Here is a 27,143-nt window from a genome sequence, read left to right as displayed (position 1 = left end):
GGCCGTTCAAGGTAATTTTCTTTCGGGTTTGAATTACAGGGAATAGTTCGAGTGTGAATTACGACATGAAGCGATTTTGCAGTCTTTGAAGTCGGCCATGGGTGAAATTTGGTCCCGTATCCTACGCTTCGCCTTTAATTTGCTTCATGTACCTAAAACGGACGGCCATGTTGGCATTTTTTTCCCATGTTGGTATAACCGAACGCCTCGGGTCTAGAGATTTTAATTCTGTGGCCGGCGCGAGATATTTTAACTAAATGGACGGATCGATTAAACGACACAAAAATGAACAGATAATACTTTAGATGGAAGAGAAAATTTATATGGAGGCTTACCCGGCGCATCCACCATATTTATTGATGAATTTTTAAAACCTTGTTTTAACAGACTGGTTTATCGCATAAATTACTTTCGATTTGAGTGGTTTTCACATTGCGCGTACCAAGGTTTTGGCTTAAAATAGAAACAATTAAGAAAATTACAAGCGAAATGTTAAACCGAGACGTTTTTTAATGTTATGCACATTAGTACTTTCCCCGCGCCACTTAATCTAATTTATACGAACAGTTCCCCGAACCGATCAATTAATTCTGTTTCAAAGCAGTCTGTTTACACCCCCGACCACAAAACTTCCCGGAAAATTTTTATCATCGTCCGTTAAGTGCGTCGAAACTCTCCCCGTTTTCTATTTATTTATCACTGTTATTATAAAGTCAAACAAGTTTTGATACGACGCCCCCTCTTAAAAAACTCTCCAAGACATCCAACTCTAGAATTTACGATTTTAATTAAAGAATAACAACTGTTCCATGAATATTATTATAATTTCCGTCGCGCCATAGACTGAGAAACAACGAAAACTAGTGCATTAAGTTTGATTAATGTTTCGAGTTATTAAAGTCTCGTCAAAAATAGAAATCTTATCGAAACGGGAATTAACTAGACTCAGACGTAATTAAAGGATGTTTACAATAAGAAAGTTGAAGGATTTGTGATCACTGAAATGTAAGACTGTTGTTATCCCGGCGCCTCCACCATTCGCTCGCGATTATTTAATATTGAATCTTTGGCCCCGTCACATTCTAACCTCCTCGTATCTCCTCCTCTCCATTTAGTTGTAACGTCTCGACTGTGACTTATTTGCTTTCAGTATTTACTAATTTTAACACTCCCTGAAACCGTTTAGGCGCTTAAACCCCTCCATCGATCACACCCCTCCATCGATCCTCCCGGATCAGGTAACCGGAGTGAAGAACGATTAGTTTACACCGGAGCGACTCCGGATCAAGGCGTCGAGTAACTTGTTAATCACCCCCGAAATACCACTCATTAACAGTCATTGATCAAAATACGAAAACTCCAACGATTGATCGAAATAACGCCATGTTTTCCTCCAGAGAAAATTGATTCACTTTCTGGGGGCATAAATTGAAAAGTTGCCGTTGCCGGTTCTGCTCACCTCTCAGGGCTATTTATAGGCTGTGTTTTCGTGGGGAAATTTGACAGGATGCGGATGATGGACGCGACGAGTTTCGACTGTTTTGCTTAGGAGGCAGAAATGATAATTGGATTGGCACGGGGAGGCAAAACCCGCATAAACACACATGAGAAATAAATTAGTAAATAAAAAGCGGCGGTGAAAGCGGCACTTAGTTAGCCGTAATGTTCGATTTCCCCAGTCGCGTATTCAATCCCCTCGTACCAAATCGTCCGAATTTCCCCCCCAAATAATTTATGCATCGCCTCATAAAAAGCCCATAAACGCTAGATCGTCCCGTTCACCGCCCCAATAAAAAATTGAGACAATATCTGGTCATATTTCCATTTTACGATTGGTAGTCTCACCCACCTTAATATTTCAGAGCGTTCCGAACAAAGTTTGGAAGTCGTTTGATCAAATGCGAACATAACAACAAAAATTTTTAGTCCGCGGGCTGAAGACGGCAGATAGCGCGCCCCCATCGCCCCCATTCGGGCACGTAGAGCTCGTTCGGCCCGAGATGAGGGTGTTAGCGGTACGTGGGACGAGATAACGCACACGGCCCCTTGGAATGCAAACTATGCCCTCTGCTCATCTCCCAAATAACGACAAACGAAAAGATGTCGTTTATGAATATGTAATGTTGGGGGAAAATCTGTTTTACCACGCTTTTTCTTATCGGGGAGGCCGATATGGGAATGGAGGGTTTATCGCGGACGGCAATTAAAGCACGGATTGTGCCGCATTGATTTTCCAGGGAGAACGGGATTTTCTGGATATTTTTGAGATTAAAATCTAATTAGCAAGACGCGGCGTTGGAATTTTCGTTATAAAAATCATAATTCTGATTTCTAGTTTTACCTGGGAGCGTTTTATTTCAACTTCAAAGCGTTGGCAAAAATAAACGCTCCTGCTGCGTTGTACGGTTAAAATCTAATTAGCAACATGTGCCATTGAAATTTCTATATACTACTTCGAGTTTAATTGGAACATTGTAACGACAACTCGTTTGCATTCTGTTCTTTTTCTCCTCATTCATCGCTTTCGTCTGTTTCTAAATACTTAAGCTCGGCTGATCATCGCCGGCAAACTCGATAAACCATCCCTCTAAATAAAATTAACTGAAAGATGCCGGCGCTTCGTTGTAATTTCCTTTGACAATAACACAAAGAGTCCTGCTCTTCTCGTTGAAAATTAAAAGCTTCTTACCATCAATTGCAGACGGGCTATTAGCCAGCTAACTGCACCTTTTGATTTGAAACGTCAGACTCGAGCATCACTTGTGCGGAATTGTCGTGCTAAACTGCAGTTAGGCTCTTCATGAAATCGTTCTTTGAGTGTAATAAGCTTTACAACAATAATGAGCTTTATTGCGGCCATAAAGTGAAATTAGACCCTATCAACGTTTTACGAAGATGTTAAAATACCTTGCGATAAATTTGAGTTATGTCACCGTTTAAGTTATTTATGGTCTGTTAATTTGCCGATCACTGAAGAAATTTTTACCTTCACCTACTCGGGCTGGTGCAGTGCGCAATTTTCGCGCTCGTATTTCATGCATCTTCGAGGCCTAGCCGTCCCGCCCTTTTAATAAACACCCATAAATATGTTCGATAAGCATTTTCCATGGTCGTGGGCCATTGTGTCCCAATTTATTGTCAAATAAAGTCGGTGTTGTCCGAGCATCAAGGCGCCAAGGGCGACTTTATCGTTATTTAAAGAGTCGAACGTCGAACTTTAGCCTCCGCAGTCATCTTTCAGGGCTTATCTTGACGAGGAAGCGACCAGATAAGACGTCCTGGCCACAGAGGACGGATTAAGATAGATAAAGGTTAGCCAACCGTATTTGACAGTTCATGGATAAATTGCCAACTGATGCACGTGAAAAAGCCGACTGTAATGAAATTTACACTTGTGACGAGTCATCAGTTTTAATCAACAACGGAAATTAAAAAATTACAATTCCACGGACGCCCATCAATTATTACAACTGTCGAAACTTGTAACACGACACGAAGAAAACTCCCAACTCCACGGATCGCCGATAATGACGTTGGGGGTCATCGGAGTATTACATTTGATCCGGTGATATGACCGACAGATCATTAACATGAGGGTCAGTACGGTCCTGTATTACAATTAACGCGACCGAGCTAACCTATAACCCTCCTGTCAGGGCTACCAACATTATTAGAACGAAATAACCAAAGTAGTACGACAGGCAATTGACAAGCTGCAATGTTCTGAAAATCGCTGGTTTCTTTACGGCCACCTGTTTGTCCGGGTCCGGACGCTAATACGATGCAACAATCAAATAATCCGGGGAGCAAAAGCAATTTGGCGGGATTTCCGGAGTGGGCTCCAAGAAAAACTCCAGTTTATTACGGAGAAGTTTATTATTTCAACGAAATAAAAGACACAATAAAACCATGGAAGTTAGGGAAAGGGCGCCGTTTGCGGTTTGACGAACTTTTATTGCTCCACAACCAGGTAGGCGTCTTTAAGAAATTTCAAGTAATATTTTTACGTTATGAAATCGCAAAATCGGACTCCCCGTGCACCTCGTATCGATTCCCGTAACATCTGCAGGCGCCCCACATTCTTGTTTCAGTTCGAGTCAAAGTCGGCAGCTTTTCCACTTCCTATTATGAATTTTCATCCTCCGCTCGGATTCGAGTTTGTTTAAATTTATAGAAACGAGCGCATCCATACACAACGAATAAATATTTATATCCATCAGGTCCGTATCACGTTAATATCGGCCGCATATTCATGTCGCGTAATCGGATCAGGAAAAATCAAAAAAAGCCGGATTTGCAAAGCAATGTGGGAAAAACAGTGCGCGACACGAGCCGAAATGTAAAATAGCTTATAAATATATGCGCAGCGTGTAATGTTGCATTTTTAAACACGTCAGAGGTAGGCCTCTTCCACCTATAAACCGCCTATTGAATATGCATACTCTGCACGTTAGAAACAGAAACAGATCTACATTCATTTGCATGTGAAATGTGATGCGAAATTTTCGGACCTTTTGACGGGATTTAATACAAAGCAAATTTTGGGATGACAACAAAGGATGGGAAACACTGGAAAAGGGGTGGACATCTTCACGCAATTGTTTTCCAAACGCGGACGAAATAAAACTTTCGACCGGCGCATCCACCATATTTCCGTGCTTGCGGAAATTGGTAACTACTGTGCTAGTAATAATCTTGTGCTCAAAACCATATTGGAAGCGGAATAATAAAATTAGTAATCTTGAATTTAATCAAGTGAATTCGACTGTTTCGGTTTCGAGATTAATAAATACATTAATACATTCTGGTGGTGATGCAAGTGAAAAATTCTTCGCGAGAAGTGCGCTAATAAATTTTTTGTTTCCCGGATAAGCGCATCCGGAGATATTTTTATGACGTTTCTGGTCTGGAGTCGGGGACGTAAAATCACGGAATAATCTCTCCATTTGTATAAATACGGGAAACTCTTGAATGGGAGCTTTAAAAGATTTATGTACATGTCAATACGACATATAAACATCGAAATAAATCATGATTTGAAAGCCGATTAGGGGGCGGAGCGGGTTTTCCGTGGCTCCGGAAAAATGCCCGGAATTCGAAGAGACAGGAAATATTACCAAACCAATTAATTTTTGAGTGATAAGAAGAGAAATTACGTTGAATAAGTGCTTCATCAAATCTACTTATATTTTCTTTGGCGTTTTCTTTTTGTTAATTCACCCCCTTTTTACCATTCCATTTAAATTCTCGGGTCGAAAGCGCAAGAATTGCCAACACAATCGCTGGGAACAGATTCTTGGGTGATTTAGTGTTATTGAATTTGCGCCGTCAAAAACGCGCACTTTCCACTTGCGGCCCGAGCTGATTAGGATCGTGATTGGTGGCAATTTTATTACTAGGCATGCATTTTTAAAAAGACGTGCAATAAAACACCCCAAACCCCGTTCGCTTGCGTTCTCAAATCGTCTCGCGATGCCGTAATCCCGCCGAGAATTTATGTGTTAACTAAATATTCATGCGAAAACTAACTGCATTTTTGAAGACGATATTTGCCCTGTTTTTCCGTAAATAACTATTAATTATCGCTTCGGCCGTTTCTCTAAAAATAGCCTTTTCCGGGTGAATTTATCGGTCCAGTTCGTATATTTCCTCCGGTGAAAAATGTGTAAATGTAAATGGCAACCGAGCAATCCGTCGGTGCGAAGTTAAACGCCCAACAACATAGGGAAAAATAATACAGGGCTAGTCACGAGAAGATTACTTCTGAAAATGATTTTTTCGCAACCCAAAATACTAATTTCTTAAGTCACTTGATACAACTCGAATCAGAAATGAAATGCTGAATCCACGATTGCTTAGGCTTTGACAGTGCCACTTTGACAATTACGGAAAAGAAGGTTACGTGAGTGTCCATGGACAACCCAGTTCAGTTTCGATGTGGATATCTTTACGATAAAGGTCCGTAGCAGCCACATCATTTTTTGGCATTCTCCGTAGATGAGAATCATGTCAGTTTTCTCATCATTTGTATAAGACATTGTGACGGGTTTCTCAACTCAACCTAACAATTATTGGTCGAGCAGCTACAGCTTCGGTATAGGACAGATTAATAGAGGTACTTTGAAGTAATAGGGCTCTAAGGAAGCAAAATTAATAACAAAGACGAAATTTAAATTAACAATGTCAAAGTGACATTCACCACCCCAAAGCAATCGTGGATTCAGCATTTTATTTATAATTCTGGGAGTATCGAGCAGTACAGGATTTTAGTTTTTTGGGTTGCGGAAATATAATTTTCAGAAGTAATCTTCTCGTGACTAGCCCTGTAGAGGTATGGCCGAAATTGAATTAATTGGTAATGTCTACACATAAATTCTCATGGGACTCGAACGATTAAATATCGACATATAGGTGTGTAATTAGTCGAGTAATGGCGCCCTCTAATTACATGCGAAAGGTCGCATTAAGGCTGTACCGATGCACGCCCGAATCCGGCGACAATGTAATTAAGGCTGAATTAGAATCCGACTACTAATAGCTGGGCCGACACCTTCCAAACACAGGGACGGACTCGCAAGAAGGACACCACCCTCACCTGAAACAAAAAGAAAAAAAAATAGAAAAAAATTGAATTATGTTGAGTAATTAGAGATATCAACAGATTTTACATTATATGGAACTACTCTGCATTGAAATGTTGTATTTTGAGCCGATTTAATGAGAATTTATAAATGACTATATTAAAATTTTTCATAGAAAAACGAGATCAAAGCTTTGTGTGCATAGATGGTTTCATATTGAAATAATATTTTTTGGTTATCTGACAATAATAATAATTATTATTAGTATTCATTTAAATGAATTAAATATACAAAATTTCAATGTTAGTTATAATTAAAGACCAGAACAATAAAAGCCTTTAAGTGCACAAATACAAATTTTGGATTTGATTGAATTTTATGGTAGATTCTTTGAATTTTGCAAAGCCTTTGATGCTAGCAATTGCGTAGGTGTGAGTTCCATATATGAAACGGAGGAAAACTTAAAAAAAAAAAATTTCAGCGATATAATTTGACGTTTACAATGTTCTTAGATTTCTCCATTAAACGTCTAAATTAGGAAGTTATTACTTGAAAAAATTTTGAAACAGTTTTGTGATTTTAGAGCCGAACGTCTCAACACAAGTGGCTAAAACTTTTAGGAAATTCCTCGCACTATTTCCTCTGAAACTATAACTTTGTAATTTACGAAACTATCTTGAAAGTCATATATGAAACGCGAAAAATTATTGAAATTATAACTTGGAGTTTTAGTTAAGAAAGAAAGAATCTAAAGAAAAATCTAAACAGAATCAAAAGAGAGTTTAATCAAAATCTAGGAATAATCAAACTAAAATCCATAGAGAATCTAGAAAGCTCAAACAGAATCTAAGGAAAAAATCAGAAATAGATCAAATCTAAAGAGAGTCGCAAGGATCTTAAAAAATCTAGAAAAAAATTGTACAAAAATGTTCAGTTCAATGAGATTTAGGAGAAAATTTAAGAACAATGTAAATGTAAATCTGCAAACAATTCTAGAAAAAAATTAAAAAGTCTTCGAATTTTGGGGGAATTTAGAGAACCTACAAAAATTATAAAAACCTAAAGCAAATCTAACAGCATTATTAAAGAATCTAGAAAAAACAAAAGGAAAAAATCTGAAGAAAAAAAATTTAGACTAAAAATTTAAACTCCGAATAAAATTAATGTTTTGGTTTTGTCCAGGGCTTTCTTCTTTTTGAAGAATATTTCTTCATACAGAACTGATCTTAAACCACCTCTGTAAATTACAGTAAATTGTATCCAAAAAACAAAATTACAACATCACAGTTTGATGTGTTCTGCGAAATTACAATCGAAAACAAATTTAAAAATATTCACATTATAAATTAACTGAAAATCTACTTGGGTAGTCTACTTTTGCGAAACTTTAAAAAATCCTTAGAGTATTGATACATGAGTTTTGGTACTATTGTTTTCCTTGAACTTGTTCTTTAAGCCCGTGGGAACTTTGCAAATTTAGCGGGAGTATTGTTTATCATCGATTTGAAACCTGAGAAGATAAAAGTAAAAAATTGAAATTTATACGCCTAAGTTATCAATCCTGAAAATTCGAAAACACGTCAAGTTTGTTTGTGAGATGTACCAAACACAAATGTTTTTTTGTTTTGTGAAAAAACAAAGCAGTGCTATGAAAACGAAGTTGGCAATATTGCAAATCGTAAAAAATCCATCACTTGTTGCTTTAAATTCGCTGTCCGCCCCGCTCTTATTTAACGAGTGCAGTTCATTTCTATAATTTAGTGTTGTGAAAAGAGAAACAATGACCGTCCGGCGCGTAAATATCAATTCCGAGCTTATTGTTTTAGATTTGTCATCGGCAGGAAAGTTTTTCCCCTTATCCGCTTCCTCCGTTCGCCCTAACTGCGATTTATGCCCTTCTCGCATCACATATATTTCAGTAATCTAGCCCTCTTCAGATGCCATTTTTCTCAATATATCTGCGAGCCCACTAAACATCTGTGATATATTCCATTAAACTTTTGGCTAATAACCATCTGGCTCTAGATTTATAAGGCGTTCGGAGTCGTTCGCTCGGCTTGCGACATATTGCCAGAAATAGAAGATCCGACGTCGTCCTCATTACAAAGATCCAGATTTTACGCACCTGAATGGCGACTAAGTTTATGACACTTAATGTTCGCCGCTTCGAGTGCACTCCCGGCTTAATGTACCTTCTCAGCGCACGTCTTTTATTTCTTCGACGTTTTTGGTCTAATGGCCGCTCTAATCGATAACCACTACACGACTATTCCAAACACATTAAGGACGAAATTATTAAGTTTTATCTCATGGGATTACGCCGAGGATATGAAAAACTACATGAAACGGAGAAAGCTCTTTGGATGAAAGATGAGTGTGTAATCAAATCGAGAGGGTTTGATGGCCGGCTTGCTTGTTCGTTTGTTTGAGACTGTGGTGGACTGCAGATCCATACAACTATCGTTATGTCCTTTAAAGGCACAAAGGATTACGGACGCTGGAAAGTGCAGCTGAGAGGAAATCGAACAGAGACCTTTAATTGATTTTTGAAAGCACTGCCCCAAGTTTTTGCTACTTTTACCCAATCGAAATGCGCCTTTATTAGCGGCGCATCCACCATTATTATCAATTAATCATTTCCAATAAATCCTCGGCTACTTCAAAATGTATTAAAATGCCTCTTGAACAAATTCCCGCCGATTAATTAAATCCCAAAAACGTCCAAACTCACAATAAACAGTTTCTCGACGAAATAACACGTTACAACGAAACAAAGTCCTTTATTTTCAGTATTAGTCCGATTCAATTTTTGTGAAAAAACCGCGCTTTTCAACTCATGCAAGAGCTGTTGTAAATATTTCAGCCGTGTATCGATTTGTTCGTTAGAATCTCGAGCTCGCATTGTACCTCTTTATAAATCTTCAAGTGGAAGAACATCAAGTTGGATGGCAATAATTCTGAATATAAAGTCATGAAATTATTTCGAGGATATTCAGAGTGAGTGGAAGGTAGAGCGAAGGGCGAAGTAAACGACGTCGTAATCCTTTGTTTGCTTAAAGGATTTGCAGAATGCAGAACGTTAATAATTGCAGTTTTTTCACGAAAAACACTTCAGAGTGCGCTAGTTTTCCGGTGCGGCGTCATCGCCTAAAAATGATCTGTGAAAGTAAATAAGACGCTTACCGACTTCCCGAATTTGCTTGTTTGTTTATATAATCCAGTAAAATATGCAGTGATTTATCTCCACTGAGAGCCTTTTATTTGGAAATCGCATTTTCCGTTTTAAATTCATCCGGCTTTGTTTTCGTTGTTATTTTTCGTCAAGTTTCCTTCCCAGCAGAAGTCAATTATGATTGGCCGATTACACAACTAACTTCAGTCAAGATCGTTAAACAATTTCTTGAGACTGCGTCCTCGTGTAAACAAACTCCGTTTATGAAATGCGTGAAAGAGCAGGTGGATCAATACCACCGTTCGGTTTTATCACAAAAGAGTCCGATTTTTCGGCGGAAAAAGATCCTCCGCCGTCGCGATAAGCGTCCTCGAAGCGTTTCCTTTGTGGAATTATTCACAATGACACTCCGACGCGAGATTATACTAATTAGGGATTTATTTAAACGATTAGTAAGAAAATTAGAGCGTCTTCCATTAAAATAACGCAGTAATTGTCGCGGGTCGAATGTTTACGACCAATTAGACGAGCAGAAGACAATTTTAATTTTAATTAGGGGATAGTCATGCAGTTTGCGAATTAGATCGGATATCGGGTTTGCAGTGGTGAGCTGTGTGCAGATATGCTAATGGCGGCGTCTGTGTAAACTGATCTTTAACAGGAGACACCGCAAGACGATAGCCTTTATGGCGATGGAGAGCCGAGTCATGCATGGAAATTGAGCTGGACGCTCGACTCTTATCAGGAAAGAAGTAGAAGGGTCCAATCTGGCCCCAGGGAGAATGGGTGGAAAGACTTCTATTTACTAACGCTGATGCGGCGGCGGCGACCTGAGGAGGCGCAAAATGCATACGAAAGGGAATTATTGTACTACAAGCATCGGGACGATGGGCGATTTGAGACTTGGAGACAACAGAGGCTATATTGAAAGTTATTGACATTGTAGAGTGGAAACATATTTCTCCACCGAGCGAACTGCTATTTCCAGAATTTTCATGTACAAATGGTGGAGGCACCGGGCAACAATTAAACCCAACTTAAGTTGTTGTATCAACAACGGCGTCTCTTTTTAACGTCGCAACTTCCAAACTTCAAGAAAATTTCCACTTCCTTTTTATCTCCCCCGCGGTGTACAAACAGCCTTGTTGTGAATCATAATAACTAATTGCTTCAACAAATACACTCTTATCGCAAATCCGTCACTTTGGGCGAAAAGTGCAAACACGACCTCGACTAAGTCAACAGTTTCCTTATTCATTTCCATGCCACCGCAATCAATAGTTTCCCACAATAGACCTCAATATTTTTACCGCGGCACTATAATTACGCTTTTCCGCTTTATCTTCATTATATTAAAAGCTCATAAATCTATTTTTCCGACCATCATTAAACCCGACCCGCTCTTATTTAAGGGTGATCGTGACACATAGTTTTCGGGAGAATTACGGGAATTTTTCCGGGGAAAATGACTTTTAAAGCAGTCGGCGACGCCACTTTTTCATTGTAAGAGATTTCTAATTTCGGGCACAAAATTTTCGTTATAAATTAATTGAGATTTCACTCGAAGCGGTATCAGCAACACTGTTGCCGATGTAAGAATAATATGTCTTGGCTTTCGTCCTAATGGCGGACGGAAATCCTGGCCAGTAAAGCACACCTAATAGATATTGCAACATGGTTTCCGAGATGGATGAGCTTGGACACGAAAGCAATTGCAAGGCTTTATTTCTTTTTTGGAGAAATAAAAGAGTTGACTGGGCTAAAGAAAAACCGCGTAACAAATGGTACAGTAAAATAAATTTTATTTTCTACGAATACAAAATTTATGGCTGACCTGGTTGCGAATGCTATATTTGACGCGGATTTAATCGAATTGACGTGATATTAAAATTTGTTCCGAAAGAATCAGAGCTTTGTTTTTATTTCGGTGCGCAAACAATGACTAACTGTGTAAATAAAATAAATTTTATTTGTAGTTTTAACATGTCACGTGTCATATTAATTAATGCCTGATGTATTTTTCGCAACAAAACATGTTTTTTGTATAGTTTGATCACAAACGTGATGTAAAACGGTCAATTATCCCAGCGCATCCACCATTTTTGTCTATTTAAAATTTATTTTTTTTGGGGGTGGTTTTTTCAATAACAGGGCTTGGAAAGAGCAATGCGTCTACACCACTATATTTTCCACTTTCTCTCATTAGTTATTAAACAAAGTCAACAACTTTTCCCATTGAAACTTAAGCTATTTACCCATGAAAAAACCTCATATTCCGCTTCAATACCGTATTAATTTATTATACATACAAAATTTGAAATATTGAGGGTAAATATGAGTTTGAGCTCTCGAGATATCGTGCAACCTTATTTTCGAGCCACCATGTCTGATTTAAATACACAATGAAACAGTCTTTCGCTCGCGCTGCGTGATAAGAACAAAGATACAACGTTTACACCGACATTAAAATTACGAGAAAACCTAAAAAGTCGCGAAGTAGCTCCGGCACGCAAAAACAATGAGTTATGAGTGTGACCATGGAAAACTGTTTTACCTACTTTTTCTATTTGACTATAAGAAGTGTTTAGGCACGTTTACCCTACGTGAAGATTCCCGAAAGTGGTCGCCTTGTTAAGTTTACAACTGCTTGTTTATGGAGTTGTGTCGTGACAAAAATACGAGATGCTGACACGAGAAGAAAGTTTCCGATCGCCCGAGGTGGCGTCGAGAAGTTAGGTACACAAAAAATTTCGATACTCTTTGTTTTGTCGAGTTTAATGGATTTGAAATTTTGAGCGATCAAGTTGAGGACGGCCGCCCACCATCCACTTAATCATTTATTACCGTTCTGCTAAGTCCGCCTCTGGGCCGACCGTTTGTGTATTCGAAGCAAACAAAGTTGGAAAATAGTTGGAGCGTACATCTCCGGACTTCCTCAATACAGGAGTTTGATAATTGCGCTGCGGTTCGGCGGACATATACCTATACGATATATATTATATGGGGGGCGACAGGGTCAGATTCAGTATTGATCAGGGCCAAACAAGCGGAACAGATTCGTCCCAGGTGAAATGTGCGTCGATAACGCAGATGCAGCCTCGCCGCCGGCAAAAAACGGACACTTATACCCTTGTTAATCACGATCCTTGAAGACACAATGATTGATCCCCGACGATTTGGAATTATTCAAGCAAACATATATTCATGCGGGGGCAAAAAGCGCGATTTATCCTCGAAGAAAAAGCGGCATTGCGTTGAAAAATGATCCGATCGACCCCGAGTCAAAGTTCGGATGCAAAACTGTTCAGGGTCAATCGTTGCAGATCGCCATTAATCACCTCAGAAGAGGGTTCTTCCAATTGGTCAGCGACAATCGTCGCTTTAAATAATCGAACTTTTAATGACGAGGAAAATTCATTGATGGAGTGATTTATCGTTTATTCCGAAAAGTTCTCAAATTCCGCCAAGTTTCATATTTTGAAGCGGCTGGAAAGAACAACAAAGAAAAACCTAAACGCATTTGCAGCACGTGTTTCCGTTATTTCTGTTGGCAATTCGGAATTTTGACGTTTTTATGGATGCTGCCAGCTTTCTGCATCGTTATTAGGTGTGTGGCGAGACGGGGAACGATGGCGGCCACATACGTCTTGCTGTGTTACTGCTAATCGGTGCCGCAGTGAAATATGCCGCCGGTTTGTCAAAGAGACTTTTTGCTAAAGAAATGAAAGGATTGCGTCGCTTTTTCAACTTCGAGCGGAATGTAAAAATTCCTAAATGTTTACCCGGCGCATCTACCATTTCCCTCTAATTCTAAATTGTTCTTCCAGTGTGGAAAGTTTAATTTAGCCTCCAACAGGTGCCACGTTTGACATGAAATTCCTCAATTTTTCGATCCGCATATTTTCCTATTCAATTTCTTTCAAGTTATTATGAATGGCTTCCAGCTCTCGCTTTGTAATTTCCTGCTATCGCAACATGCACCCCTATCTCATTATTAGCCATTAACCCGGTGATAATCAAGTCCTTGCGTGCCCGCTGTCTCCCAGCTAATCAAAAGCCAAAATTCACGTCCGCGCGTCCAAATTACCCACTCCGGTCATCAAATTAAGTCATAACAGTTATTTATTAGATAAATGAGGTAATTTACTCCTGAATGCACGCCTCTGTGTGACAAATCCAGCGCACGCTACTGCAGCAACCACGTGCGGAGAAAGAGCAAAAAATAAACGCGAAGGAGGAGCGGAAAGAGCGCTAGGACAATAACTCTGAGCGGAGGAAACGATAATGCACCGCAGCAACCACCATCATAAAGAATGACTTGTTATCCTGGTCGGTCGTTAATTATGTACCAGCGCCTTCGGAAGGCAAACACAATTATCCTGCAGGGTGGGCTATTTTCGCACGTTCGGGCGTTATCCTGGAGGTACCATTATACGGGAAATATTGCTATATTTTATGAAACATCGGCCACACTTTCGAACTTGGCTAGATTTAGTCGCCGGCTTACGGATTTATTGGCGGAGAGGAACGCCTCAAAGCGAAAAAGAGGGAACGAGGTGGCAGAACTTTGCCAAATATATGACAGGAATGAACTGGGATGACTTATTGACTCCAATGAACATAAATAAAAAACAGAGGCTTATTTTACTGCAAATAAAAAGCGGATTTTAATTTTTAATTGGACGTTAAAGCAATTTTTAGGTTTTTTTCAGGTTCTAGAGTTTCCTAAAGTTGTTAGACTTTCCAGTTTTTTATTTCGGAACTTCCAAGTTCGAAGTTACGCTTAAATCAAACTAATTTTCTCGTATCCCAACTTCAAAGTTAACCAGATTCATCAATTTTTATTCCTTTAGTTTGAGAACCTATAACGACTAAGAAATATGAAAATTGAAAGCCCAAAATCTGAACAAATTCTGCACTTCAAAAATTGTAAAGTTCTTTCAAATTAAGTTATATTAAGTATCAAAAATTTTGATTTTTGAAAAACTTGTAAAATTAACGAAAAATTTAAAGAATTTGTAAGGATATAGAAAGTTCAAAAAACTAAAAACCTAATAGAAAAGAATATAAAAAAATCCTAATTTTGAAGAATTGAAATTTGAAAAAGTTGAACAAGAAAGATTTTAGAAAATTCGTAAATTTTTATTTCTTTAGCTTGAAAATATAATGGCTAAAAAATATGAAAATTAAAAGCCCAAAATTCGGACAAATTCTCCATTCCAAAAATCGTCAAGTTTTTTCAAATTCAATTCTTCAATAAATCTAATAAAGTAAAATCTAAAAATTATATTGTAAGTATCAAAAATTTAAATTCAAGAAATTTGTAAATATTTTAAAAGTTCAAAAACCAAAAATCTAAAAGAACAAAATATGAAAGAATTCCTAAACTTGAAAAATTGAAATTTGGAGCAGTTAAACAGGAAAAATTTTAGAAAATTAACAATAATTTAATAAAACTAAAATCAGCAGAACCAAAACGACAAGAGATTTAAAAAATTTATATAAAAAGGATCCTTAAAAACCAGATACAAAAATGTGAATCTATAAATTTATTCAATAGGTAAAAAATATATAAAAATAAATAATAAGGATAAATAAAAAATAATTAAAAATGTATTTCAAAAGTTATTTAAAAATTGTAAACTTGAAATCCAAACAAAACAGACAATTTGATTCAATGAATGCAAAATGCAGAGCTCGTGCAATCCAGGAAAATCTCTGAAGAGATTCGACTAGCCCGAACTTGTGTAAACAATCCAAAGATTCAATTGCATATTTGCTGCATAAACTAGTAATATTTTCCCAAACTTGTATCGTTTCCCGCCCCTCGCTCCAATAATAACCGCACTATTACCACCACTTAAAATCCCGATCTTCAAATCGCTTTACTATACACAACGTGCCTAAAAAATCTCATTTTCCGATTATCTCGAGGACCCGAATAAAATAAATATCAAGAAGAAAAGCGACATTTTCTTTCTCGTGACATAATTCGTTTTTAAGGAGATCGATACCAACAGTTGCTCCTAATGTGTGCTGGCAATCCTTTAGTAACGACTTTTAAATTGTTGTCCTCGCAGAGCCTTACGAGGACCATTATGAAAATCTTCGGCCTCGGAGCGTGTATTGTTTAAGGCGCTCGAATATTTGCATGTCGGGAAATCATGCGATCTTTATGGGTTTCGTGCCTCCTCTGAACAAACAAGGGGGTGGAAAAGGGACTCTAACGCACAACTTGTTTGGGGGTAGCGCGTTGTTGAAAGGGGTGAGCAGAAAAATTCGAAAGATGCGCGACGCGATACCTGGGAATTATTTCAAATTGGGTTGACCCGGCGCCTTCGCCATTTTTAATTCGCAGTTTTAGGTAAATTACAGGTTTGGGATGTTTATGGTAATGTAAATCATAAGCTCGTAATAAATTAAAATGAAAGCTGAGACAGTCCATTAATATAATAATAACTGGAATTAATGGACAATAAATCGTCGTGTGTTGAAACGCTCATTACTCATTTTTTTCTAAAATGGGCTCTAATTGTATTATTGGTCTTAAAGACAAAAATACAGTTCTGGTGGCGGCAAAAATTGTGGTAAATTTAAGTAAGAGCGTGGGCAGGCTATTAATATAATAATATTAATGCACAATAAATCGCCGCGTGCTGAATCATGCATTACCGTTGTCCCACGCGCGATGTTACAATATTAATACCGGCCATAAAACGTAATAGTCCGGCCCTAATTCCGGTATAGTCGTGCAAACCTCTAATTGCAACGAATGTGTAAATCCACCCTCTGTACCAATCAGCCAAAGTGAAAGATAATTGCAACATTGTTAACCCCTTTTCTCCGCCATCTAATTGCCCACCTATTTTTGGAAGTGTCGATTATCGATTGGGGGTGGTTTCCTTGGCACCTGTGATTGTGTGTGTCGACTAATTACTTCTGGTCGAGTAAAGGACAGGTGTATGAGGGATGGGCGGGTGTAATTCTGGATTAGCAGAGCATCGTTTGATTATCATTTGAGCAGCAGCTGTTCGCTTACATTCCAATCTGCTTGGTCGGCTTATGATGAAATAATCCGGTGCGGTGGTCCGCCTGTCTGTTCAGCACGCAATTTTCGCTGCTAATGTAAATTTATATCGGTGGGGTTGTAATGGGGGCGAAAGGCACCACTTGATGGAAGTGGAGCTGGCGATCATTTTCGACATTTTAGCCCGGTGCATCCACCACTTTTAAATAAATATAAATAAACACGTCCAAACTCCCCCGTGCTCGTTTACATTTCAACTCGTTTTATTATCTGGAGAAAAACTCGCAAGTTGAGGCGAGAATTCGAAATTTGCGTCCAGGCTCTCCTCGAACAATTAGAGAGTTTTTTCCACTCGAGAGTAGGAGAGTTGGCGAAACAAGTTGTACGCTCGTCTTTGAGTTAGTTAAAGTCTAAGGAAAACAAAGATATTTGGGTAATTCTCGAGGATGTTTCGACTTTACACAGACCGAAAGGCTCGAGGCTGTTTAACCTCGGAAGAAGCGGAAACCCTTTGAAAGACTGCAAATATCGTCAGTTCTTAGACCCCCGTTAAAAATTCAGAGCTAATTTTCCGCAATAACGTCATCTCGGGACAAATAACGTTTGTATTATTCATAAGAGATTTAAATCGGGTAATTTCGCACGACTGGACTAAAATCTACAATTTTTCCAATAAAACCAGCAATTTTCCCATCAGGTTGCACACATTCGGTCCTGGCAACCATCCGGAATTCCGCCAACAATTAATTGAATATTGACCACCTAAACTATTTCCGTCATTTTACAGAAATAAACACCGCTCTAATTGCGCTTTATTTCATTTAGTTGAATGTATCCGCTTCGATCTTTTTTCGGGGTGCCCAAATCAAATTACGTCGAAACAGATTTAAATTATGTACACACATTCACGTTATGTCTATTTTATTGATCAAATAACTCTTATAATGTAAAAATTGATGGAAAGCTGATGATGGATCGCTTTGTGGACGCCGGTGTGCATTATTGCTAAATTTTATCGCTGCCGAAATGGGGATAATGCGTCCAATTGCGGAATTAAACGGGAAAAACTTCGAGGGCGAAAGACAGCCGGAAACGGCCGAAAAACACGTGAGAAGTGGCCCGGCGCATCCACCATTTTGATTGCTATTATTTTTCAAACAAACCGATAAATTTTTTCGAGCGCCGATTTGCGGTGAAACAGTTATAAAATGCAAATTACCCACATTGGCGTTGTTGCCGATATGTAAAGGTGATTCTCGAAAATTACATTTTTCTATTATTTTTCAGAACTTGAAATGCACTAATTATTTTGTGTTGTTCTGACAGTTTTACCAACTGCGCCCTTCCAATACTAACTGTACAAACCAGAAATTATCTAATTAATTAATTATTATTTTTGAGCGTTTTACAAAATCAAGTTCCAGACCGCTGTGACGGAAATAGATAATTTTAATTACTTTTTCAATTAATCCTCTCATATTATCTCAGTCTGGAATCGCGATTGGTGGCAATAATTAAAAATCGACTTTTCGTGTTTAAAAATTAATAATCCCGCGCTAATGAATTTATTTTTTACCCCCGAATTTAGTGTGACGTTTTCATTAGCATTTATGATTCAGCATTCCGCCCTCCACAATAAAATATAAAATTGAAACGATTCCATTTAATTCCATTCTAAGTAATCTAATAAAGCGTTACGTGCCATTCATTAAAAAGTACATAAAGCTGAAGGGCATTGTTCCAAGCAAGCAACGTCGAGCAAAAAGTGGCGCTTTTAAGTGTATAAAATATCATATAAGCGCATGTATCTCTTTTACGACTCGAGATTAAACTCGAAATTGTTTGTTAAGACCCGTTTTAGCGTCCGTACTTTCAAATCTCGAAATTAGTGCAGAGGTCAGCGAGTTAATTATTAAAATCTAAGTTGGATGTCGCCGGACATTTAATTAATTAGACACGAATAACTTGTCACGTTTGGAGAGAGTCTTTTGTGAAGCAAGACCTGGAAGCGAATTATTTATTACAAGGATGTTTCCCATTACCGAGATGTAGGGACACATAAAAACGAAGTTTTAACGGAAAATATTAATAAAAAAACATTAGCTGTAATACGCCGAGAAAATGGATACACATTTGAATTTACAAAACGGAGTTTTTTACTGCCGAAGATAAAAGACACGTTTTGTTGCCATGTTCGAAGGTACAACATAAAAAATGGAATCAAACGGACGGGAAGCTGACGTTTTCGGTGATGGATTTTTATAAATTATAGCGAGATTAATATTGGCATGATAAATTCTTGTTAGAAGGCGGCGATTTTGTTGCTAGTAAACATTTTTAAGAGTCATCGCAATTTTATGACAAGTAACTATCAATTTCTGGGGACACATTCCCGGCAGTTAAGCTCTCATTATCCTCTTTGTTGCCGGAAAACTATTTTCCCATTATTTAAGAATAATCGCCGGTTTTTCTAAACAGTCAATACATCTTTAGGGTTTTGTAAATGAGCATTATCCGCATTATTCCCATTAAAAGCAGGAATATCGAAATGCGCGTTATTTATCCGAATTGTTGTCGTTATTTTAACGACTTAATTATTTCACAATGCTGCCAACTATAAAACACGATCGAAGCGAACCAAAAATTGCGCATTGTTTGGTTTGTGCCTAAAAGAGAATTTTTTATCGCCCTAACAGCCTTCGCAGTTTCCTCAAATTACAATTTTACAATCTGTAAAAGGTCTATACTTTTTTTAATCATATTTATGAGAGAAAACGTTTAAAGTTTTTGAATTTTTTAGTGCGTAGAAAGTATCGACTTTTGCGGACAAAAGTTTCAGCATAAATTGTGGAGTATTGATTAAAAGCGGTTTTGTTTGGTTTTTAAGTAGTTTCCTAGAGGGTGCAAGGTAGCATGAATTTTAAATTTGTTTGTTGTGTAGTCTATGAAGTTGTAAATAACTCTATTTGTTATTTGTTTGACATGCTATAACGGTTACTGTGACGACACTATTTACCTTTAATTTCATTACGATAATATGTATAATTACCTCCCTCTGACTTTATTTCTTGCAAAAAGAAGACAAAGTTGCGCCCGAACAATTTCTAGCAAACAAAATTTATCTTTTTTAACCCAGACGGTGATTTGCACTTTTTTATTTAGCAATTTCGTAAAATATTGCGAATAAGCTGAGAAAAAAACTCGTTTTCAGTCACTGAATTCCAATTCTGTTAGTAAAAAAAAATCTCTAACTTGTATGAATAAATTTTTGCGGATAATTTTTTGATGAAAATGGTGAATGCGACACCCGAGTTGGGACTATTGCTAATTCATTGTGTGGATTTTTGCGCTGAACCTTTTGATTTGACCTCCACCAAAAATCATGGAAATGTGGCAAATAAAAAATCAATTGATTACATTCGTTTAGAGGCAATTTTTGCGAAAGCTGAGGAGTGGCACTTTTAATCAATTTTAAATGATTAATCCGAACGTTTTTAAACCACAATCTAAGCATTTAGAGTTACTGAAATGATGCATTTAATTATTGAATCTAAAAAGGTCGAATTTGGCAGAAAAAGTTATTTCAAAGTTTGTTGCAAAAATGGTGGATGCGCCGCCCAAGTAAAATTTTTTGTTGGCTTAATAAAATAATTCTGGCAGTAGATTAAAGTACGAAAACCAGATGTTTAAACCACTTATTTTGTGCCCCCCGTATTTGTAATTTTCATCGACCCCAACTCGCATTCCACCTTTCGTTCGCGTTTTATTTTAGGGAATGGGCTTGTAACACGGCATGATTCATGTTATCGTGATACTTGCGGTCGACCAGATGTTGCAGGTAATAACATCGGCGGGAATAGTGACTTTTGGATTTTAATATACAACCGATCACACACCCACGCTGTTATATATTGAGCCATATATTTGATATTTCCGGAGAAATTGACGTATCCTCGCGCCACTTTTGTATTTTTAATATTAAAATTTGAACGAAATACTCAAGGGTGACTTGAAAGCAAGCGTCTTTCGACCAATTCACACCACTCGAGATAAATATGACGAATGTGCTGTAAAAATAGCGTTTATGCAAATCGGACTAAAGGAAAAATAAACAATCAAGGCGGGTTTCACGTGTCGACACGTGGAGGGAGCCAGTTGGGATTTACAATTTTAAATTAGGTTTCTTATCGTAGATTCGGTTCTTGGGGGATTTTTTCTTAATTAACGTGGAAATGTTTCTGCATCAAAGAGTGGAAGTGTGTATTATCGCCGGGAATAAAATTTTGCATCTGCCCCCGAGACAGATGCAAAATTACGACCCCGTAAAAATATTTGCCAGACTGCTGATATTTATCAGTTCAACAACCTTTTTAAACAGCCGCTCGTCTATTTCTCATTGAGCGTTCTGGGGGTGGTTTTAGAGTGGGGGCGGCGCGAGTAAGAAGTCGAAGAATGTCGCACGGGACTCAAGTCCGACTTTGTTTCGAATGAGGTCAAACCACATAAGCGGACTTCGGTCAAGCGGGAACTACATGTTTATGTAAATTGGGAATGTGTTCTTTGTATGTTGGGAATTTTCGTTTAACGGGTTTACAGGATAGGGAAATATTATGCAGGGCGGGATTTGGCGAACTATTTGTCCGTTTTGAGAAACAGTCAATTGTTTTTTTGATTGGGGGTCTGCCGCCCAGGCCGCCTTCTAATTATACGAATAAACTGGAGATTAATAAGCGGGTCATAAAAACTTCCGCGAAACAAATTGTGCGAAGTTGGGCAAAGGACGGTTCGAGAAAAACTCGCAAACTCGAAGCTTGGAAAAATAAATCAACGGGAAAGTTTGCAAAAATTTTACTTGACACATTTATTTGACATATTTCAAATTGGGAGCGCTGCTTTTAATGGGGAGAAATTTTACATTTTTAACTTTTGGGTAAGAGAAAAGCGGCGGAAAATCTACTCAAATTTAATGTAAACTGCGCACATAATATTTTTTAAATGTTTTACTTTCAATTATCTTGTTTTTGGCAGTACTACGCCATATGTACCAAGGGCGAAATTAATTGTACAAACGCACAAAGGACTCGCTTTATATTATTTTTTTGTTTCTTCAAAGAGCTTAATTTTAATGTCTAATGAAGCGGCTCGGTTCAAATTAGTATAAATGTGCCCCATTTTTTACGAGCACAAAAAGTCTTTGTTGCTGCAGCTTGAATTTAAGACGTACAAGAAAGTCGTTTTAGATACAAAAAACGCGGATAATTAACCTAAGTCTATTTTACAACTTCCATGACCCTTTACTAAAACTTTAAAGAAGCTGCTTTCCGCTCTAAAATTAGTCTCCATTGCACACCAAACTCTACCGTTAATAATAAAGCAGCCCTCTAAAATAAACCGCATTCGGAATAATTAATAGGACAAGGATAAAGTTTCATTTTATGACCACTTACCACTCCCTCCATCTTCACGAAATTAGACAGACATGGTAAAAAATTTAGAAATATAGCCATCACGTTTCCCTTTGTCATAAACGACAATGTGCTCGAATAATTCAGACTTATAATGGATTTTTTTCATTCGCTTTTTATTATTTATGGCTGATGTTCCACCAAATCATAAAATAACGTAATAGCGACGTGGACTAAAGCTACATTAAAAATAAACTAAGGCTACATACAGGCTATTACGTGTTTCGAACGAAAGATCTCTCATTCTTTGATGGCGATAGTTCTTTTGATGTTGAGTTAGCAAAACTTTCAGTGAAACGAAAATATTGCTCTCCAGCAAAAGGAAATGGATTGAAGATGTCTAATTAGAGGAATTTCGGTCTGCGCTGTGTTTTACTTGGTTTCAACTTTAAGTTTATTTCTAGTTAAGACTAAACTGAATAATTCATGTTGCAAGTGACACGTTACATGGGAATAAATTACTGAAGTTAGAGTTTTAATCAGTAAACGTATCGATTTATTAGTTTCCCAGATTAATATTTTACGCTTACATTCCCGTGAATCAAGTTGTCAATGTGTCGAATTTCGGGTCATGTTTAGAACGGGATCTGTTCTTGCGTTTCGCAGGTGAGGGATTGTTATTGATTTTGAAAATTATCGGTCCAGATTTTCCAAATAACAGGTGAACTAAAAAAACAAAAATTCTCTAAAAGATCTAATAAAACAAAGGAATTTCAGCAAAATCTAAAAAATTAATTTACAGACACAAAAATATGAGCCTTCAGAATTGGAAGGAATCCAATTGGTTTCAAAAATATGACGAAATCGATGATTTTCAATATTCTTTGATTTGGATTCGGAGAATCTCAGGAATTTAACAACACTCAAAACCAAAAGCCAAAAGACCAACAATCCAAGAAACAAAACGAAAAAGATACAAAAACGAAGAAATAAAAAAACTGCTAAGAATGAAGCATAAAAACAACAAAAAAATTCTTGAATCTGGAGAATGTAGAATTAAGAAACAAATTGTGAAATTAAGCAGCTAAAAAACTTTCCTCAATTTGCGCCCAAAATTGTAATGTAATAAATATAAACTTGAAAGTTTTGGAGGGCGTTGACTTACCTCAGAAATAAAAGCATAAATCTCCCCCAAACCTCATTTCGAAAAACATAATCTGTAAATTCGCCCCTGGCAGAATTTCCAAAACAATAGCGTCGCGGTTATTCGCAAATCTTAATTTACCTCCTGTTGCTATTATCATCGTCACTTAAAATAAATTGCGTTTGAAAGCGTCGTGTAAGCTAAATGTTGGCGTAAAACCGACACAAAGTGGTGGAAATTAATTTTTTTGTGCACATGCTGTCATATTAAACGAGAGATTAACGTTTTTCGGATTAACGAAGGTTGAGATCGTCGTCGCAAATTTCAGACGGTTTTTTCCGAACCGCTTCAGTGTTGATATTAATCATCTCATTGTTTGAAATGTTTTGTTAAATAAAGTGTTGTGGAAACGGTTGAAATTTTCCAATGTAAATGAACTCTCATAATTTCAATTTGTAATTAGTCTGCAGCACTTGAAATAAATCGTATGAATGAGAGTAATTTGTGTTCTTTTTCTACCTTTGCATGATCTTCGGAGCATCCATTACCAAATTAGTTTTATTAGTCTTGCCGCTTCCTCCTCTGCCGCTATTTAAATGATAATTTAATTCATTGTTAAGTCCACACAAAGAACAACTGTTGTGGGAAACGATAACATAAATCAGCACAACGTCAACGTACGAAAGGGGTTGTTGTAAGTACCTCTAATTCCGCATTTTTCCCCGTTATCTTTATTAAGAGAGAGCGATCCGCCCCCGTCTTTCTCCAAGAAGGGGTTGTTAGGCCATTAAGTTCCTATTAAAGTTGCTACAAATCAAATGTTGTTTCTCCAACTCGCCGAAAACGGAATAATTAAATGATTATTAATAAGTTGAATGAGAAACGAGGATTACAACGTTTTATTCAAGCGAATTTTCTTCCATTCATGTTTCTATCGATTTTCACCGCTCTCGTTGAATTTTATCGCTAAATCTTTATATTTTATTAATAATTACACGGTGTATATCACGGAAAAACGGACTAATTATGCGCTCGGGTTTTATTTATATTCAAAATAACGCCAACTTGGCGCGTGCTTTACAACGGTTACACAATTGTTTTTGTTTGTCAAGGTGAAAACGGATTGCATAATAATACACTGATGCTAATGACGACGTTTGCTCGGTAATGAATTTCCGAAATTCATTGTTGGAAACAAGTAGAGTATTAAAAATGGAAACGGAAACTTGAACTGTGTCACCAGAATTTACTCTGATTGTAGAGGGGCTAAATTGACCAGTTTTTTATTATTTACTACTAATTTTGTCCGGGCAAAATAAACACAAAAAGTGGACGGTTTCAAATAATTTCCGTGCGGCTGATTTTGGAATGGGGCCTCATATTAACGTTGTAAATAAAATATTGGTATCAAAGAATATTGTGCTTTTGAGGATAAAATATTGTAGTTATTATCAAATTTATATCGTGTGATCCATCCTAGGCAGGCCATGTAAAAGTATTATGTTAGTATTAGTAGAATTTTTTATTTATTATTATTTTTTTTTAGTTTTTCATTTATTGATTTATTTTACTACACATTTTCTATAGATAACTAGAACGCCTGTTATGTCCTCTAAATTTTCTTTACTGAGTTTTCAAGCTTTAATTTCTTGAATTGCTCTTATAAATTATATTTTATTTTCTAATTTGTTTTACATGTTTATCTATTTTTTGTTCGTTATCTACCACATTTTTCAAATATTTTCATTCTCTACATCATTTTAAATTTCATTTCCATAAATAATGTTTTCGCAATTCAATGTTCATTTAACAAAGCTTTCCGAAATTCCTGAAATGTTTCCAATATTTAAAATATTCACAAAATACAAAGTTAATTGAAGAAACATCATTCGGCTTGGTGAATTTAATTTCATTCAATTTGATTCACATTAACGAGTTTTATTTCAGAGCTCATCACCTGTAACTCAGATTAGTCAAATAAATTTCCGAGATTTGATCAAATCTTAATTACAATTTTATTGATATTCTCTAATTTGAACTTCTTTGACGCATTTTGAAATACACTTAGAAAAGGTGTAGAAAGAAGAATTTAAAGAGGATCACAAATTAAGAAGATCTCGACAATCTAAAAAGTCTACAAAGACTACACAGGAGAGACTGTTTTCAAATTCTGTTTTCTTTGCGTTCTCTGTATCTTTTGACCCCGTTTGCTTTACACGTTTTTCCAAATTTATAAATCCTTGTGAAGTTGCAATTGGTTGATTTCAACTTTATGCTAAATACTAAATTATAACGTAAAACAACTGAAAGTAATTGACCCACAAACAAAAAATAAAGCCCTAAAGCTTGTTTTACAGGGGTTATTTTGATGAAATTTTACACCCTTATAGATTTTGACGTGCTCTTTTCATTGCCTGAAGCAATGGGATCCGAGCACCTTTTCGTACCGTCGAAAATAAGGGTCATCCTAATCTGTCTATGATCATAAATCAATTAATTTTAGCGCAGTCATCATTAATTTGGGCTCATTTTACACGAAATTTCACGAGGAATTCGGACATATGACCCAATTCGCTGTAGAGATAATTGAGTCTATTGCATTTTACCACGATGGGAAAAATTGATTTTTGGCATTTCGGAAGTACAAATCCGGTCCTGTCTCGATTTTCGTTAGTTAAAATTTTATGAATAGTAATTATTCCATTAGAATGTCTTTCAGTTCTAATTCTCGGCGTTTTAAAGTGGATAATATCTAATTAATAACAATTTAAATGTAACCGTATTTCAAATTATAATCTATAAACATATCCTGCATAGATTATACAACGTTAATTTAGTAATAATTTAGCGTAATTATTGTTTCATGCTTACGTTTTTAGATTAATTATGAAAATCTGCTTAGCTTATGTTGTGTCATTAGCATTAGTTATTTAATCTTAGGTTATTATAATTGAAATAACATAAATGGCATAACATGGGGGATGATAATTTTCCTAAACTTTTTTTCTGGGATTATCTCTAACTGTTGGGAACAAATTTCTAGTTCATGGTGTCGTGAGGCTCCCACTGCAAAATTCCGGTTATATAATATGCTTGTGCTATTTTAATCCCGCTTGTGAGCAACGCTTAATTTGCCAATTCCCCTGTTATCCCAGTAACTAAACTTGTCCATGTGAAGTATAATAAGAGTAATAATAAATTTCCCCCTAGATCAAACCCACCCCCGTGCTGCCACATAAAAAACCGTAAATAAATAACTCGTTAAAAAATTAACTCGTCGCTATTTATATCCGCATCGATTCAAGCAACTCCTTCTGCAAACTTCTTTCGCCTCTACCACCGACCTGATTCCTCCTCGTCCGGCCCCAGAGTTTGACAAAAAGCACAGAAGACAAACGCTCCGAAAACCAGAACCCAATACATTTTCACCTCACAGTTTCACCGCACAAATTTCACTTTGATGTTCCTGAGTGTTGATTATGTCATTGACGAAACGTGTATCGTGGACGCGACAAAGTGGCGCGAAAAAACCACCCTTGAACGATACCGAAACGTTACTGACGCCAGGCCTTCTGCGATTTAAGGGAGGAAACCCCAGACGGAAAAGTCCGGACTCCGGCGACTGGAGCCGACAACGGTACGATCTCACCTGAAAACTAGTTTCATCATCAATTTGAGCAGTGCTAGTGTAAAAGCTTCAACAAGCGACTTTGCATATGATGAGTGTTGGGCGGTTGGCGGTAATTAATCAGAAAAAAAAAGGAAGAACAAGAGGCTGGCTCGAGTTTTTTGCTCGTTGTTGAGTTGGGGATAT

The 27,143-nt window shown here is 37.2% G+C and overlaps 1 protein-coding gene across 2 annotated transcripts in view; it reads right to left on the bottom strand.

Annotated features, from left to right (window-relative positions):
* The window catches only part of LOC148181781 (protein turtle homolog A-like), a 124,060-nt gene extending 97,138 nt beyond the window's left edge, over nucleotides 1-26,922 (bottom strand). For both annotated transcript variants that reach the window (XM_088042833.1, XM_088042843.1), the window contains exon 1: nucleotides 26,674-26,922. In XM_088042833.1, the coding sequence (XP_087898959.1) occupies nucleotides 26,674-26,752 (79 nt within the window). In that variant the 5' untranslated portion in view covers nucleotides 26,753-26,922. The remainder of the gene's footprint in view (nucleotides 1-26,673) is intronic.
* Nucleotides 26,923-27,143: the final 221 nt, after the last annotated feature.

This window comes from Gnatocerus cornutus, chromosome 1 (genome assembly GCF_029298725.1).
Source record: "Gnatocerus cornutus isolate USDA-ARS CGAHR chromosome 1, icGnaCorn1.1, whole genome shotgun sequence".
Taxonomy (NCBI): Eukaryota; Metazoa; Arthropoda; class Insecta; order Coleoptera; family Tenebrionidae; genus Gnatocerus; species Gnatocerus cornutus.
The sequence above is the reverse complement of the archived record's forward strand: the minus strand, read 5'-3'. Positions and strand labels throughout refer to the sequence as shown.